We start from the raw sequence: 16,280 nt of genomic DNA on the forward strand, positions 1-16,280 counted from the left end.
GGAAGTTATTTGTGTTTTCTTCAGTGAAGACAGAACTGAAGTAGTTGTTTAATTGCCCTGCCATTTCCTTGTTCTCCATTATAAATTCTCCTGTTGTGGACTGTAAGGGACCTGCATTTGTCTTCAGTTATCTTTTTCTTTTTACATACTTAAAGAAGTTTTTACAGTCTGCTTTTATGTTCCTTGCAAGTTTACTCTCATACCCTATTTTTCCCCTCTTGATCAATCTCTTTGTCCCCCTTTGCTCAATTCTAACCCACTCCCAATCTTCCGGCTTTCTGCTTTTTCTAGCAACTTTATGTGACCCCTTTTTGTATCTAATACTATCCTTAATTTCTTTTGTTAGCCATGGTTGGGCTGCTTTACCTGTTGTGTTTTTGCGTCAGAAGGGAATGTATAATTGTTGCAATGCCTTCATTCGCTCCTTAACTATTAGCCATTATATATCCACTGTCATACCTTTTAATGAAGTTCCCCAATCTATTGTAGCCATACTTTCGTAGTTTCCTATGTTTAGATTTAAGACCTAGTTTCAGATTGGACTTATCCTTCTCAGTCTGTTTGCAACCTTTGACACGGTTGACCACACCATCACCCCCCCTGCCACCCCCAACACCACCATGCCTCTCTGACATCGTCCAGCCAGGTGGGACTAGCCTTGCCTGGTTCTGTTCTTACTTATCCAGTCATTGCCCAAGCATCACTTGCAATTGCTTCTCTTCCTGACCCTGCACCATTAACTTCTGGCGTTTCCCCAAGGATCTACCCTCAGCTCCCTCCTATTTCTTAAACACATACTGCCAATCTGCAACATCATTTGAAAACATCACATGTATACAGAACATCTTGGTCATCTTCACTGCCACTAGCCTCAGCCCCTCCACTGTATTTGATTTGTCAGGCTGCTGCTCCAAATTCATTCATGGGATGCACATTCATTCCTGGATGAGTGGAAATATCCTCCAACTAAATTTTGGGAAGACCAAAGGCACAGACTCTGTCCCCTAGCCACTGACTCCACTCAACTCTTGCTTTGCTGTCTGAGGCTGAACTGGACCATTTGAAATTAAGATGTGTTTTCTACTACATCCGCTCCTTCCGCACCTGAAACATCACCCATTTGACTCCTGCCTTAGTCATCTGCTGCTGAAACACTTATCCATGCCTTTATCTAAACTTAATTATTCCGTTGCTCTCCTATCCACCATCCCATCTTCCACCCTTCTTAAACCTGAACTCACCCAGAATTCTGCTGACCTTATCCTAACACTCACCATTTTCAATTCATCCATTATCTCATTGCTTGTTGGCCTACATTGGTTCCAGGTCTGGCAAAACCTTGATTTTTAGAATTCTTATCCTTGTTTCCAAATCCATTTGTAGCTTATCCCCCACTAGCTCTGTAATTCCCAGCAACCCTCTGCCCCCCACTTCGATTCTGCCTTTTCTGCATCCTTGTTTTTAATTACTCCATCATTGGTGGCCATGCCTTTAGCTGTCTGGGCCCTAGTATCTGGAATTCCCTCCCTAAACCTCTCTGCCTTTCTTCATCTCTCATCTCCTTTAAAATGCTCTTAAAAGCTATATCTTTCATCATGTTTTTGGTCACCTGAGCTAATATCTCCTTATGTGACTTGGTGCCTAATTTTGTTTGATAATGCTCTTCCAAATTGGGATGTTTTTATTACATTAAGTGTACTAAATAAACCTAAATTGTTGCTGATTGCGTCATCGCAAGACCATGTTCTACAAGATCAGGTTCTGTTTGTGGGAGTTGACTTGTTCTAATAAATTTTATTTAGCTGCTTTCAAAATCCATCCTATACGTCAGGAGATGTATAACTTAAATTTGTTTCCATTCCATCAATAGCCTATGGACATTTTTTTTTAAATCTAGGTACTATGAGAAGAAACAGTTATAGTGTGGCACCCATGATCAAAGTGGAGCCAACAAGGGGACTTATCGATGAGCCAGTCAAGCTTGATGTTGTACATTTAGTGCCTAACCAACGAGTCACATTACAATCAAGGCTACTGTCTGAGGATGCTGATTGGTGGGAGGCATATGCCTACTATGTCAGTGATTCAGAAGGAATTGTTCGAGGTTTGTGCAATTAAGTTACATTGTGCTACTTTTACAAAGTAATTCCATGTCTTTGAAACATTGGGGAAAACTTTAATCTTCAAGGACAGGTGAGTTGGGGGCCATCTCAGACACCACCCCTCCTCACAGCTACTGCCAACTCAGTGTTAAAAATTTGTAATATTTGATATATGCCCTATGTTTTAGAAAAGTATACATCACACGCCTGTCCTCCTATTAGTTAATTCTCGTTGGCAGACTCTGTGTAGGCTTTTCCTACATAATGGCTAAGAATGCCCATTTTATGGATTGTTGGAGATCGGGTGTACGTCCCAAGATGTGCTAAGGGACTCCTCAGAAGTCCCAACGTACTGACTCTGTGGGAATGGCACGGGAAGTTTGAATTTCTGATGGGCAAATCTGCTCCCTGGGACCCTCCCAAAAAGACTCCAACTCTGATTTAGAGTTGGAGACTTTGGATGGTTCCAAATTACTTACCTGAATAGTTGCCCAGGAAATGTTAGACAGAAAAATCCTAGTCTAACTCTTGGGGAACTATACAACTGATTCCCCCAATCACCCACACTGACACCCGACTCCCCCCGGCTGTCTTCCCAAACTCCTGACTCTCCACCCCCCATCACCCGACTCCCCCTCACCCTCCCTCCAACTTGCCTTGACGTGACCTTACCACCCAGTCTCCACCCCCCCCCCCCCCCCCCCCCCCACCCCAGACCTGATCTGATCTCACAACCTGACTGCACACACACCCCCAGTGGCCCCCCCTACTCCACCAGACCCCTGACCTGACCTCACCGCCCTACCCACCTACCACCCTACCCATTTGCTGTCGCACCCCCTTACATCATCCGCCCAGCTACAGAATGTGTTGTTCTAAGAATTAGAAAACACTCTATGAGTTCCTCATCTAGGCTACCTTTGCCCATCTGATTTTTCCAGACTATATATAGAATAAAATTCCCCATGACAATCATTGTACCTTTCTGACGAGCTCCCATTATTCCTTCTTTGATATCCAATCCTTCTGTGAGGTTACTTTTAGGGGGCCTGTACATCATTCCCAGAAGTGACTTCTTGCATTTATCATTCCTCATCTCTACCCAAACTGCTTCTATATCCTGGTTTCCTGAACTTGGGTCATCCCTCTCTATTGTTCTAATATCATCTTTAAATAATAGAGCCATCCCTCTACCTTTTCTTTGCTTCCTGTCCTTCCTAAATGTCACATATCCTTCAATATTCAGGTCCCAATCTATGCTATCCTGCCATTTCTCTGTAATAGCTGTAAGATCATACTTATTTATCCTGTTTTTACACTATCAGTTCATCTGCCTTGTTTCAAACGCTATGTGCATTCAGATACAGAGCCTTAAATCTTGTCCATTAATTATTTTTTAACCTCTAGCCTTATCTGCTGATTAACTTTTAGATCTGTCCCTTCCTGTCATGGTCTGTTCATCATGTCCCATATTAATACCTTTCTCCCTTGCGTCTACTCTTTGAAATACCACATCTTCCCAAATTTGATCCCCTGCCCCCACTATTTAGTTTAAAACCCCCTTTACTTCTGTGGTTATGCAGCTTGCACGGTTCAGATGTAGACCGTCCCATTGGTTCAGCCATTTTCCCCAATACTGGTGCTAGTGCCCCATGAACAGGAACCCACTCCTCCCACTCCAGTCTTTGAACCACGCATTCGTCTCTAATCTCATTTGCCCTATGTCAGTTATGGCTCAGATAATAATTCAGAGATTATTGGCTCTGAGGTTCTGTTTCTTAATTTGGTGCCAAGCTCCTTTTATTGACTATACTGTCCCTTACTATCAGTACATTCCTTTGTGCTCCCTTGCTTGGATGGCTTCCTGTTTCATGGCCAGTCAGCACATCCATCCTGTAGGCTTTGCTTCGTCCACTCAAGTTGCAAGCAACTCAAACCTGTTTGACAATTGCAAAGTCTGAGGCTCCTCCACTACTCTTTGCTTGGTCCCTTTACCTGCCTCACTCACGGCCACATTCTCCTGTCCCTCACAGCTGACGAAAACAGACGACCCTATTCTAAAAGGAGTGACCGTCTTCTGGAACAAAGTATCCAGGTACTCTTCCCCCACCCCCAATTTTGCGCAGTGCCTGCAGTTCAGCTTCCAGATCAATTATTCTGATAAAGGCACCAAGCAAAGAGTAGTGGAGGAGCCTCAGACTTTGCAATTGTCAAACAGGTTTGAGGTGCTTGCAACCTGAGTGGACGAAGCAAAGTCTGCAGGGTGGATGTGCAGACTGGCCATGGAACCATGGTACAGGAAGCCATCCAAGCAGGGGAGCACAAAGGAATGTAGTGGTAGTAAGGGACAGTATAGTCAGTAAGAAGAGCTTGGCACCAAATTAAGAAACAGAACCTCAAAGCCTTTTAATCTTTGAATTATTATCTGAGCCACGGGCAAATTGACATAGGGCAAATGAGATTAGTGATGAATGTATGGTTCAAAGACTGGCGTGGGAGAAGTGGGTTCCTGTTCATGGGGCACTAGCACCAGCATTGAGGAAATTCCTCTAGTTGCTTACATTTTCTGCAAATCTGTTTGTCCTGGATTACCTTAGTGCCCAGAAGCTCCCACATTCCACAGCTCAACACAACACCTGTCCTGCCATTGTTACTTACATTATTTAGTTAATTTAATTAATTACTTTCTTAATTAACTTAGAATAATTCCTATGTATACTATAATTTATTGTGCTTATGAAATGCTAGTACCACCTACAGCTAAAAGTTAAGCGTTCCTTAATAACACAGGTTTGTGTTTTATTATTTATTTTAATTATTTTATTTCATTTAGTTTAAAATTGTAGTTCTTTTTATTTATAGCTTAACTCTGGTGCCCTAAACTAGCTACTAACACGCTGTCCCTTACATCAAGCACTTAACGGCCAATCAACATACTAGTTTCCTGTGATGCCAGAGTTGTTTTTTTCACTCAGTTTCTTCAAGCTAAGCGCTTGCTGCCTGATGGGCTCTCTCTCTCTCAACTTTGAAGTCTGCACTGTTTTATGGGTTCTCCCTCCGAACGCCGTGCTGCTTTATTGGCTCCCCCCCCTCCCCCCAACCCCCCGCTCTCTCTCTCTCTGAACTCCATGTTGCTTTATGGTCTCTCTCTCTCTCTCTCAACTCCATGCTGCTTTATGGCCTTTCTCTCTCCCTCCCCTTGAACTTTATGGGCTCTCTTTGAACTCCACGTTACTTTATGGGCTCTCTCTCTGCACTGTTTTATTCAAGAAGGGAAAGGTGCCTCTATTAATTATATAACCTTTAAATATTTGTAATATTTAGTATGTATCCTACATCTAGAAAAGTGATTTATAAAAAAAATATTTTTCACATGAACAGTATTTAGTATCCAGCTTTTCATCTAGTTAGAAGTGTTGCAAGCAGAAGCCTATAGTAAACGTCCTTTAATGGTATTGTTTAGTCACCAGAGACAGATCATTTGGAGGCACTTACATGGGCCAGGAACCAATGGGCTTAATATGGAGCATGAAACTTGCACCTGGTGGTCGTCCTGGAATACGGTACACTTTAAAAAAAATGTTATGGACATTAAACCATATGGATCTGTTTAAAAATGGGGGACTGCTTATATTTATATTTGTTTTTTTATATGTGTTTTTTTATTTTTTGGAAGCAAATAAACTTGTGATCATTTCTATAAATTGGAAGAATTGGAAGGGTCAAAATCTTGGAACCCTCTTCCTAACTGCACTGTGGGTATATCTACACCACATAGACTGCAGTGGTTCAAGAAGGCAGCTCACCACCACCTTCCCAAGAGCAACTAGGGATGGGCAATAAATGCTGGCCCAGCCAGCGAAGCCCACATCTCGTGAATGAATTTTTTAAAAAAAAGTTCCCTTCCTGCTTACTCCTACTTGTCCCCATTTGAGGAGAGATTGAGCAGTTTAGGCCTATACTCGCTAGAGTTTAGAAGGATGAGAGGAGATCTAATTGAGGCATATAAAATGCTAAAGGGGATAGACAAAGTAGACGTGGAATGGATGTTTCCCCTTGTGGGACATTCTAGAACGAGAGGCCATAGTTTTAGGCTAAGGGGTGGTAGATTTAAATCAGAGATGAGGAGGAATTACTTTTCTCAAAGGGCCGTGAATCTGTGGAATTCACTACCTCAGAGTGCAGTGGATGCCGGGACGCTGAATAAATTTAAGGAGGAGATGGGCAGATTTTTAATTAGTAACGGATTGAAAGGTTATGGGGAGAGGGCGGGAAATTGGACTTGAGGCCGAAATTAGATCAGCCATGATCGTATTGAATGGCGGAGCAGGTTCAAGGGGCTGAATTGCCTACTCCTGCTCCTGGTTCTTCTGTTCTTATTTCATTTTCATTTACCACTGGTAATCTCCTTATGATTACAACGAATATAAATCCTATTTTTTTGTGAATTTTGTGATTACAATGTTTGCTAAGAAATAGTTTCCAGTTTGAAGCTTACTCTATTGAGCCTGAATATTGTACTTCAATCCCAACCCTGTAATACCCACCTTGTATACCAGTATGACATTTTCTGATTTCCCACAGCACTCATTCTGTGGTTTTCTGAAGTGAGCTTGCCATACATCTGTGTAATGAACCTATGCCCACTTAACATGATTGAGTTATCTCAAACTCTCTTCATTTAAGACAGTCAACAGATAGGAGATTTTCATTCCATCAGCCTGGGTTGAATTTAAATTCTGGTACTAGAAATAAAAGTTCTGTATTGTGATGGCTTGCAATTTTTGGACCTTTTTTCCAATAAAGGATTGGTGATGAGTGGAGGAACTTTAAACTTATTATTTTTATTATATATTCCTGCAAGACAAAAAGAGAGTCTGAGACAGTAGGAAATTAAATTGCTGTAAAGCTATCTTTGTTGTTCCCCCAGGTTGCAAGTAATAAGCAATTTGTTAACGTGTCTCAGTGATCAAAATTTATCTTGCATTCATTATGCCAGAAGGTTTTCATCTACCTTATGACCTTCATGGCAGTCTTCTGTCTCATGAGTTCATGGCTTGTGCTGTGGTGGTCAACTCCGCCTGGTGTGGCAGTCTCTGTCACATTTGCTGTAGAGGAAGACAGTGGGCTGAGAAGGTGCAGGATTCACTGGTCTTTGATTCTCCTGTCTCCTCTCCTTGTCCAGATGAGCTTTCTGTTTCTGCTCGCCTCTTCCAATGCCCCTCCAAACAATCAGCCTCCAGAGGTCATGACTGTTGGCGGCCATTTCCCAGTTGTCAGTGTCAATGTCCGCCATCTTCATATCTCGCTTGTGGGTGTCCTTGTAGTGGAGGCTTGAACACCGAGCAGGTCCTGATCCAGACCGTACAGAAGGTCTTTGGGTATATGACCATCCATCCGATGAACATGGCCGAATCAGCGCAGACGTAGTTGACTTAGCAATGAGTGTATGCTGATGGAATTAGCACACTTGAGGACCTCTGAGTTGGTGACCTTGTCCTGCCAAGAGATGCCAAGGATACCTCTGAGACAATGAAGGTGGAAAGGATTCAGCCTTTTCTCCTCCGAGCATATGTTTTCCAGGTCTCACTACTGTAGAGGAGTGCACTGAGGACACAGGCTTGGAAGATTAGTAGTTTGGTGTTCTCAGTCAGGTTGCTGTTGTTCCACACACTCTTGCTCAGCTTAGACGTAACAGTTGCAACTTTTGCAATGTGTCCATTGATTTCAGCATAAAGCGACAGATTGCTGGTGATTGTAGAGCCTAGATATGTGAAGCTATCAACAACCTCCAGCATCACATATGAACATGCATGCTAACATATGAATTAGGAGCAGAAGTAGGCCATTCGGCCCCTTGTGCCTGCTCTGCCATTCAATAAGATCATGGTTGATTTGTTTGTATTTTGAATTCCATATTCCCATCTATCCCCAATTACCTTTGATCCCCTTGCCTAACAAGAATCTGCCTACCTCTGCCTTAAAAATATTCAATGACCCCCACCTCCGCTACCTTTGGAGGCAGAGAGTTCCAAAGTTGCACAACCCTCTGAGAGAAAAAATTTCTCCTCACCTCTGTCCTAAAAGGGCAACCCCTAATTTTAAAACAGTGCCCCCTAGTTCTGGACTCACTCACCAGAGGAAGCATCCTTTTCATGCCACCTTGTCAATACCATTCAGGTTCTTATATACTTCAATAAAGTCACCCCTCACTCTTCTAAACTCCAGTGGAAACAAGCACAGTTTGTCTAATCTTTCCTCATAAGACAACCCGCTCATTCCAGGCATCAATCTAATAAACCTCCTCTGACCTGCCTCCAACACATTTACACCCTTCCTTAAATAAGGAGACCAAAACTGCACACAATTTTTGAGATGTGGTCTCACCAATGCCCTGTATAATTGAAGCTTAACATCCTTACTTTTATGTTCAATTCCTCTTGTAATAAAGGAAAACATTCCATTAGCCTTCTTAATTACTTGCCGTGCCTGCATACAAACTTTTTGTGACTCGTGCACTAGAACACCTAGATCGCTCTGCAGCTCGGAATTCTGCAGCCGTTCCCTGTTTAAGTAACACTCTGCTTTTTTACTCTTCCTAACAAAGTGAACAACTTCACATTTTCTTACATTATACTCCATCTGCCAGATTTTTTCCCACACACTCACCCTATCTATATCCTTCTGCAACCTCCTTATGTCCTCTTAACACACTTTCTTAACTATCTTTATGTCATCTGCACATTTAGCTACCATGCTTTCACTCCCCTCATCTAAGTCATTGATATAAATTGTAAAAAGTTGAGGCCCCTGCACAGACCCCTGCGGGACTCTACCCATTACATCCTGCCAATCAGAAAGAGACCCATTCATGCATACTCTCTTTTCTGCTGGACAGCCAATCTTCTATCCATGCTTATATATTACCCCCTACACCATGAGCTTTTATTTTCTGCTATAACCATTGATGTGGCACCTTATCAAATGCCTTCTGGAAATCCAAGTACAGTACATCTACAGGCTTCCATCTATCAGCATTGACAATGTCCTGGACCATGACATTCATCTTCCTGCTGCTGATGGTCAAACCAAACTCTTTACAGGCATAAGGGAGTCTGCCCATTTGCTGCTGAAGGTATTCTTCAGCATGGAATGTTAGTGTGGCATCGTCAACGCAGAGCAATTCTCTGACATGGACTTGGCGCACTTTTGCTTTGGATCTCAGGCTGGTCAGAACAACTTTACATCAGTTCTGGTGTGTAAGTAGACACACTCTGTAGATGACTTGAAGACATACGACAACAGCGAAGTGAAGAATATGCCAAAGAATGTCAGTGCCAGAACACAATGCTGTTTAACCCCACTGCAGACCTCAAAGTATTCCAGTGTTGACCCTTCATGGCTGACCTAACCCATCACGTTGTCATGGAAAGAGGAGATCACACTGAGTAGCTTTGGAGAGGAGCCAATTTTATCCAGCAGCTTAAATAGACTGCCTCTGCTCACATGGTTAAATGCCTTAGTGAGATTGATCAAGGCAATATTTAGGGGTCTGCTTTGTTCACGGCATTTCTCTTGCAGCTTTTGGGTTGAGAAGATCAGGTCAATTGTGGACCTTCCCCAGCTCTGCAACCACCTTGGGATTCGGGACAGAAGCGTTCAGCCAAGATCTGCAGTCTGACAAGGACAGCACTGGCAAATATGTTTCCCACTATGCTCAGCAGGGAGATGCCTTGATAGTTATTGCAAATGTTGCAGCTGCACTCGTTCTTGTACAGGCTCACAATATTTGCATCACGCATATCCTGGGGCACTGTCCCCTGCCTCCAGCAGAGACAGAGAAGTTCTTGCAGATTCAGGAGTTCAAGTTTCCTGTGCTTAATAAGTTCTGGTGTTATAGCATTAGCATCTGCCGCTTTACCCATGGCAAATGAGTCAATAGTTTTGCTGAGCTGCTCCACTGTGGGTTTGATATCTAGCTATTCACTGACAGGCAGACTCTCTAGAGCTTCCTTGGTTACTGTGTTCTCCCTGGAGCACAACTCAAGGTGGTTTTCCACCCATCTATCCCAACTGTTTATTGCAGTCAGTGATAACTTCCTGACCTTTGTTTACAGTGGTGTGTTTTCTTTGCTGAACACCATTTACAATACTCTCAACATATGTGAAACAAGAACAGAAAGACGCTGACTGGTTTGAGGCTAATGTCGCTGTGATGGAACCTTGTCATTGAAGCCAAGGGATCTGCTCTCATTAATTGCAAGAAAGATCTGAGCAAAGAGACTCTGAATACACTGAGAGCTGCTCGAAGTAAAGTCCACCAGACTGCTCAGTGGTGCACCATTGACGACTGGTTACAACTTTGCCAGAATATCCAAATGCCCTTCAACACAGGAAAAGTATGATGGGATCAGAAAAGCAACAGGTCCATTGGCAATCTTGTTTGTAAACAGCCAGAAATAAAACAGGGTTACAGGTACTGACAAGCAGTTAAGCTTTTGGAACAAGCAATCAAGCAGCAAAAGGTTGTGAGGAAGAAGAGATACCAGGGATAGAAGTTAGAAATTTACTTTTAATTCAAACAAGATGACCCACTGAAGTGGGGTAATGTGTGTATTAGTTTTGTACTATTACATGAAGAAATGTACTAATTGAACTTAGTGAATCCAATCATACCTACTGCCTTGTACAATTACCTGCTGTGAAATTTAACAGTTTAATAGCTCATATCAACATTATAATGCACAACACTGAGTAATGGATTACATAAGCTTTAGTGTCAAACTGAAAAGAAAAATTATTTTACAGTTTTATACTGGCGTCAGTGCAGCTGCTATACTCTGAGGTCAACCACAGCCATTCTGTAACTGCATGGCATGCGGCTGAGACCTATCCGAGTTATAGAAATAACCCCAGAGTCAACAGATCACCTGGAGACAGGCAAACAACCTGATTGTAGTGAACAGAAAAACATATGCCATCACATTTTTAATTCTATTTTAACTTTTAGCTGTAAGTTATAATCATTGAATATGTCAATTTACCTTTTAGGCTGAGGAAGAAGGATGTGACAGTTCCACTTTTGGTAACCATTTCTGTTTATGATGGATGGATTTCCAGTAATTTTGACAAAGAGGCGGTTCTGGCGTCAGTTGTATTAGAGCGTTTTTACATGGCACCAGGCATTACCAGGGTACAACTCAAAGAGGGTCATACCATTGGAACAATGTTCTTTCCACCAGGTAATGGGAGCTGTGTTGTAAAATGATAATGTTTCATTATTTTCTTTGCTTCTTTTATATCCAGCACGACATGATGACTTTTTCTCATTCGAGCCCCAGTGACTTTCCATATCTGGTCGCTAATTGATAAAACTTTGCTTTTCTCTACCTGATTCCTGCTAACAACAGCTTATATTTATATCATGCCTTCAACATCATAAAGCATCCTCAGGCGCTTCACAGAAACATTATAAAACCAAGTATGACACCAAGCCACAGAAGGAAATACTAGGTTAGATGATCAAAAGCTTTGTCAAAGGGGTAGATTGTAAGGAGTGTCTTAATGGAGGAAAATAAGGTAGAAAGGTGTAGCGAGGTAATTGCAGAGCTTGGGGCCTAGGCAACTGAAGGAGTGGCCACCAGTGGCGAAGTGATTAAAATCAAGGATGTTAAAGAGGCCTGAATTAGAGGAGTTGTGGGCTGGAGAAGATTACCAAGATAGGGAGGGACGAGGCCATGGAGACGTTTTCAAGCAACAATGAAACTTTTAAAATCAAGACGTTGCATGATCAGAAGCCAATGTAGATCAGCGAGCACAGGGATGATAGGGGACGGGGCTTGGGGGAGCCAGCAGAGTTTTGGAAAATATCAAGTTTACAGGGGGGTAGAATGTGGGAGACTAGCCAGGAGTGTGTTGGAAGAGTCAAGTCTTGAGGTGACGATGGCATACAATGTTAAGGAGGTGAAAATAGGCAGTGTCAAGTCCAGTACAGGCATGAAGATATTACAAATTTTGAAGCTATATTTTGAAAAGCGAACAGAAAAACTGTTAAGATGGCTGCAGGATACCATGTGACTTTTGGCATTTGAACTATAGATTGTACAGTCTGCAGTCAATACCTGATTAAATATAGACCTGAGTGAAGGAATCTCAGAGCCACTTGTGAGATTCGCACATCTCATTGTTTAAAGGATGGACCAGTATCTTCAGACAATGGGGTTTACAGACAACTCACCTACATGTTTCACTAGGGATATCAAAACTCAATGGATGTTAGACGAACGTGAAATAGATCCGATTGACCTTTCATTGTATCGTGATGGACCCTCATCCAAACACAAAGGCCTTGGCTGTCTCAGTGTGAAAAGCCACAACACAGGATGTTTATTGACCTAACACGCAACCTTACTTAGAAAAGGAATTCAGAGTTGTAACAGGTCACATGGGGAGTCAGCCATCTTATTGCCTGCTTTTAAAACTGAAAGAATCAGTTCTACAGAGAGAGAACAGCAGAAAGCCATCGGACCACTGCAGTCAACGAAGCAACCAAGGTAATAAGCAACAATACCTTCAAAGTGGGAGAAGGACGCTCTCCAACCTATTCTGACTAAAAGTTCACCTGACAACCAACCTCCTGACAATTCAACTACCAGAAGCTCCGCAGCTTACTGAGAATACTCTATTTTTCAAGACCTTCATTCCAGCCAAAGTATCAACTCATCTAAGAAACTACAGTCCTGTTACGAAAGAGACTGAAGTAAACCCAAGTTGCAGTTATTTTTTTCTTCATCTATACCTAATATTTGTGTGAGTGGTAGTGTGTGTGAGAGACATCACATTTTTAAACCTCTAGGGGAAGTGTGGGATAATAAATAACATTCCTTATTTTTAAAACTCTCAAAAAAGCTTGCTGCTGGAATTATTTACCCACTCTGAGGGTGAGAAAACACACTCAACTCAAATACAAACACTTTGATCGTGGACATTAGTAAAACACAAATCCTGTCAGTGATAGCAGTCTTAGTGATAGAACAGAAAGGAGGGCAGAAGATGAACTCTGACACCATGAACAGATTGGTCTAAGCACAGATAGTTACCAGGGAGAGGGATGGAACTTGTAGCTAGGGAGTGGAGTCTGGAACAGAAACCGTAAACAATTGCTTCAGTCTTCCCAATATTTAATGGGGAACATTTCTGCTCATCCAATTCTAGATTTGGGACTAACAGTTTGATAATTTAGCATCAGTGGAGGAGTCGAGAGAAGTTGTGGTGGTGTCATCGGTGTACGTGTGAAAACTAATGCTGTGCTTTTGGATGATGTTGCTAAGGGACAGTATCTGGATGAGAAATAAAAGAGGCCAAGGATAGATCCTTGGAAGAAATAAAGGTAATGGTGCGGGAGCAGGAAGAGAAGCCATTGCAGATAACTTTGATTAGATAAATAAGAATGGAATCAGATGAGAGCAGTACCGCTCAGCCAGACGATAGTGGAGAGGCGTTGGATGTGGTGGTGTGGTTAACTGTTTCAAGGGTTGCAGCCAGGTTGAGAAGGTCAAGGAGATTACAGTTACATAGGATGCCGTTTATGACTTTGATAAGAGCTGTTTTGATATTGTGACAAAGGCAGAAACCTGATTGGAGAGGCTCAAACATGGGGCTCCAGGAAAGATGAGAATGGATTTGGGAGGCTACAGCACCTTCAAGGACTTTGGAGAGGAAAGGGAAGTTGGAGGTGAGGTTGTGGTTTGCAAGGACAGTAGGGTCAAGTGTTGGTTTTTTGAGGAGCGGTGTGATGACAGCATATATAAAGGAGAGGGATAACAACTGAAGAGGGAGAAGCATTTACAATATCAGCTACATGTGGACAGGAGGGGAAGTTGGGTGGTCAGAAGTTCACATGAATAGGATCAAGGGAACTGAAGGGTCTCATGGACAAGGTAAGCTTGGAGGGAGAATGAAGGGAGATAGGAGAGAAACTAGAGAAAGATGTTCAGGGCTAGGGCAAGGGAAGTTGTGGAACAAGTGAGGAAAAAATAACAATACATAGCATTCATTGTCTCAATTAAATGTTGGGAAGACCAAAATCATTGTCTTCTGTACTTGCTACAAACTCCATTCCCTAGCTATTGACTCCATCATCCTCACTGGCAACCATCTGAGGCCGAATGAAACTGACCTCCTTTGTGTCATATTTGACTCCTTTATGAGCTTCTGACTACCTCTTCGCACGATCACTAAGACTGTCTATTTCCACCCCCATGAAAACACAACTTCTGAGACCCCTGTCTCACCTCCTCTCTGAAACCCTCACTATGCCCTTGTTACAACTAGACTTGACTCTTCCAATACACTTCTGACTGGCCTCCCATCTTGCACCCTCCATAAACCTGAGTTCATCCAAAACTCTGCTATCCGTATCCTTTGTTGCACCAAGTGCATTTCGCTCATCACCCCTGTACTCATTGACCTATGTTGGCTCCCAGTTATGCATTGCCTTAATATTAAAATTCTCATCCTTGCTTTCAAATCCCTCCGTGGCCTCACCCCTCCCTGTCCCCGTAATCCAACCCCACAACTCTCAGAGGTGTCCATGCTCCACTAAATCTTAATGGCCCTGCCATTGCCTTAAGCTGTCTAGGTCCTAAGCTCTGGAATTCCCTCCCTAAACTCCTCCAGCTCTTTCCTGCTTAAGAGGCTCCTTAGAACTTACCACTTTGACTATCCTTTTGACCAAGTATCTTAACATTGCTTTGTGTGGTTCGGAGTCAAATATTGCTTTATTCTGCCTCTGTGTAGGGCCTTGAGATGTTTTATTATGTTAAAGGTGTTACATAAACTTATGTTGTTGTCATTGTCCCACAATGTTTGAATACAATGAATTATATTCACTGTTATCTAGGGAATACAGCAGCTGGTTTCACATGGCAAGATCCACATTCAGCTAATGCATGAATGGCCAGACTATCAGCTAGGACACCAGAACTATTTTTGTTCAGAAAGTGCATGGGATCTTTAACATTCATTCAAAAAATGCTAATAGGCAGATAGGAGCTTAGTTTAATGTCTCATCCAAATGGCAGCATCTAGTTGTACAACAGAACCTTTACACTTTTGACTAGATAATTTGCTTCTGCCTTGGAGTGGGGCTTGCAATTGAACCTTCTGACTTGGGAGGTTAAAGATAGAACTCCTTACATTTTCTAACACTCTGTGGTGCAGTTCGGACACTGACCATCTTGTGTTTTACACTTTTGCAGTGTTATTAACACTCTTGCGAAAGATTACTGCTTTGCTGAAGATGTTTTCATCTGATAAATATTCAAAGATACAGTCAGTGCGAATGCTTTTTTCACCACTGGGACCTGCATTCTGATATTGTACTAAATTATAAGGGTTTTTTTTGACAATTAAAGGAGATTTAGGTGTATTTTGAATCTCCAGAATTTTGCTTGCCAAATTTTTGTAGAAATCACATTTTTTTGTTAGCAGCGTGCATACCTTTATAAGCTTCTCTGATAATGTCAATATGGGAAACTGCTGAAGGTGTGACTTTGTACGAGCCTGAGTACCCCCCTGTAGCCATGCAATTCCAGGAAAACATGCTATCAACTGGAAAATCTGCACATCCTTTTGTGATTTCCCAGGGTCAGGTGGCTGTCAATGGTCCAAAGTTTCCCTGGCTATTTTCTACTTTTCCACTTTGAGATATGTGGGTGATCCTTGTCAGTGACCTTAAAGGAGCAGCCAAGCAGATCCCTTTGGGGTTAAGATAATTGGAATATTTAAATCAACGAAATAAAATGATTGAGCAACTAAGCTAAGCGTTAAAGCCCAAAATGCAAGACACCATCGAGGTTAAAAAGAGTAAAATGGAAAGTAAGTGAAAATGAAATGATTAGATGTGCCAAGTTTAGGTTTTAAAACATTGGTAGGATTATCAAAGGAAAAAAAAGATTTGGTGGCAGGGGAGGTGCAGGGAGGACTGCCACAGCTTTGAGTTGTGGGGAAACGATGAGTTAAAAGTAGGGGGCTTTGTGATGAGTGTTCATTTCAACCCAGTGGGATTGTAGGGAAGAGAAAGAATGTGTAGGTCGGTCTATTTGGAACTTAGAACAAATGAGGAAACTTCAGACTACCAGGGACTATAGTATCAATTAAAGAGAAAGAGGAGGTTGT

At 42.3% G+C, this 16,280-nt stretch overlaps 1 protein-coding gene across 3 annotated transcripts in view; it reads left to right on the forward strand.

Annotated features, from left to right (window-relative positions):
- Nucleotides 1-16,280, forward strand: part of LOC144687257 (peroxisomal succinyl-coenzyme A thioesterase-like) — a 70,821-nt gene that overhangs the window by 19,856 nt on the left and 34,685 nt on the right. For all 3 annotated transcript variants that reach the window (XM_078553105.1, XM_078553104.1, XM_078553106.1), the window contains 3 exons: nt 1,898-2,104; nt 5,566-5,665; nt 11,154-11,344. In XM_078553105.1, the coding sequence (XP_078409231.1) occupies nt 1,903-2,104; nt 5,566-5,665; nt 11,154-11,344 (493 nt within the window). In that variant the 5' untranslated portion in view covers nt 1,898-1,902. The remainder of the gene's footprint in view (nt 1-1,897; nt 2,105-5,565; nt 5,666-11,153; nt 11,345-16,280) is intronic.

This window comes from Cetorhinus maximus, chromosome 12 (assembly GCF_964194155.1).
Source record: "Cetorhinus maximus chromosome 12, sCetMax3.hap1.1, whole genome shotgun sequence".
Taxonomy (NCBI): Eukaryota; Metazoa; Chordata; class Chondrichthyes; order Lamniformes; family Cetorhinidae; genus Cetorhinus; species Cetorhinus maximus.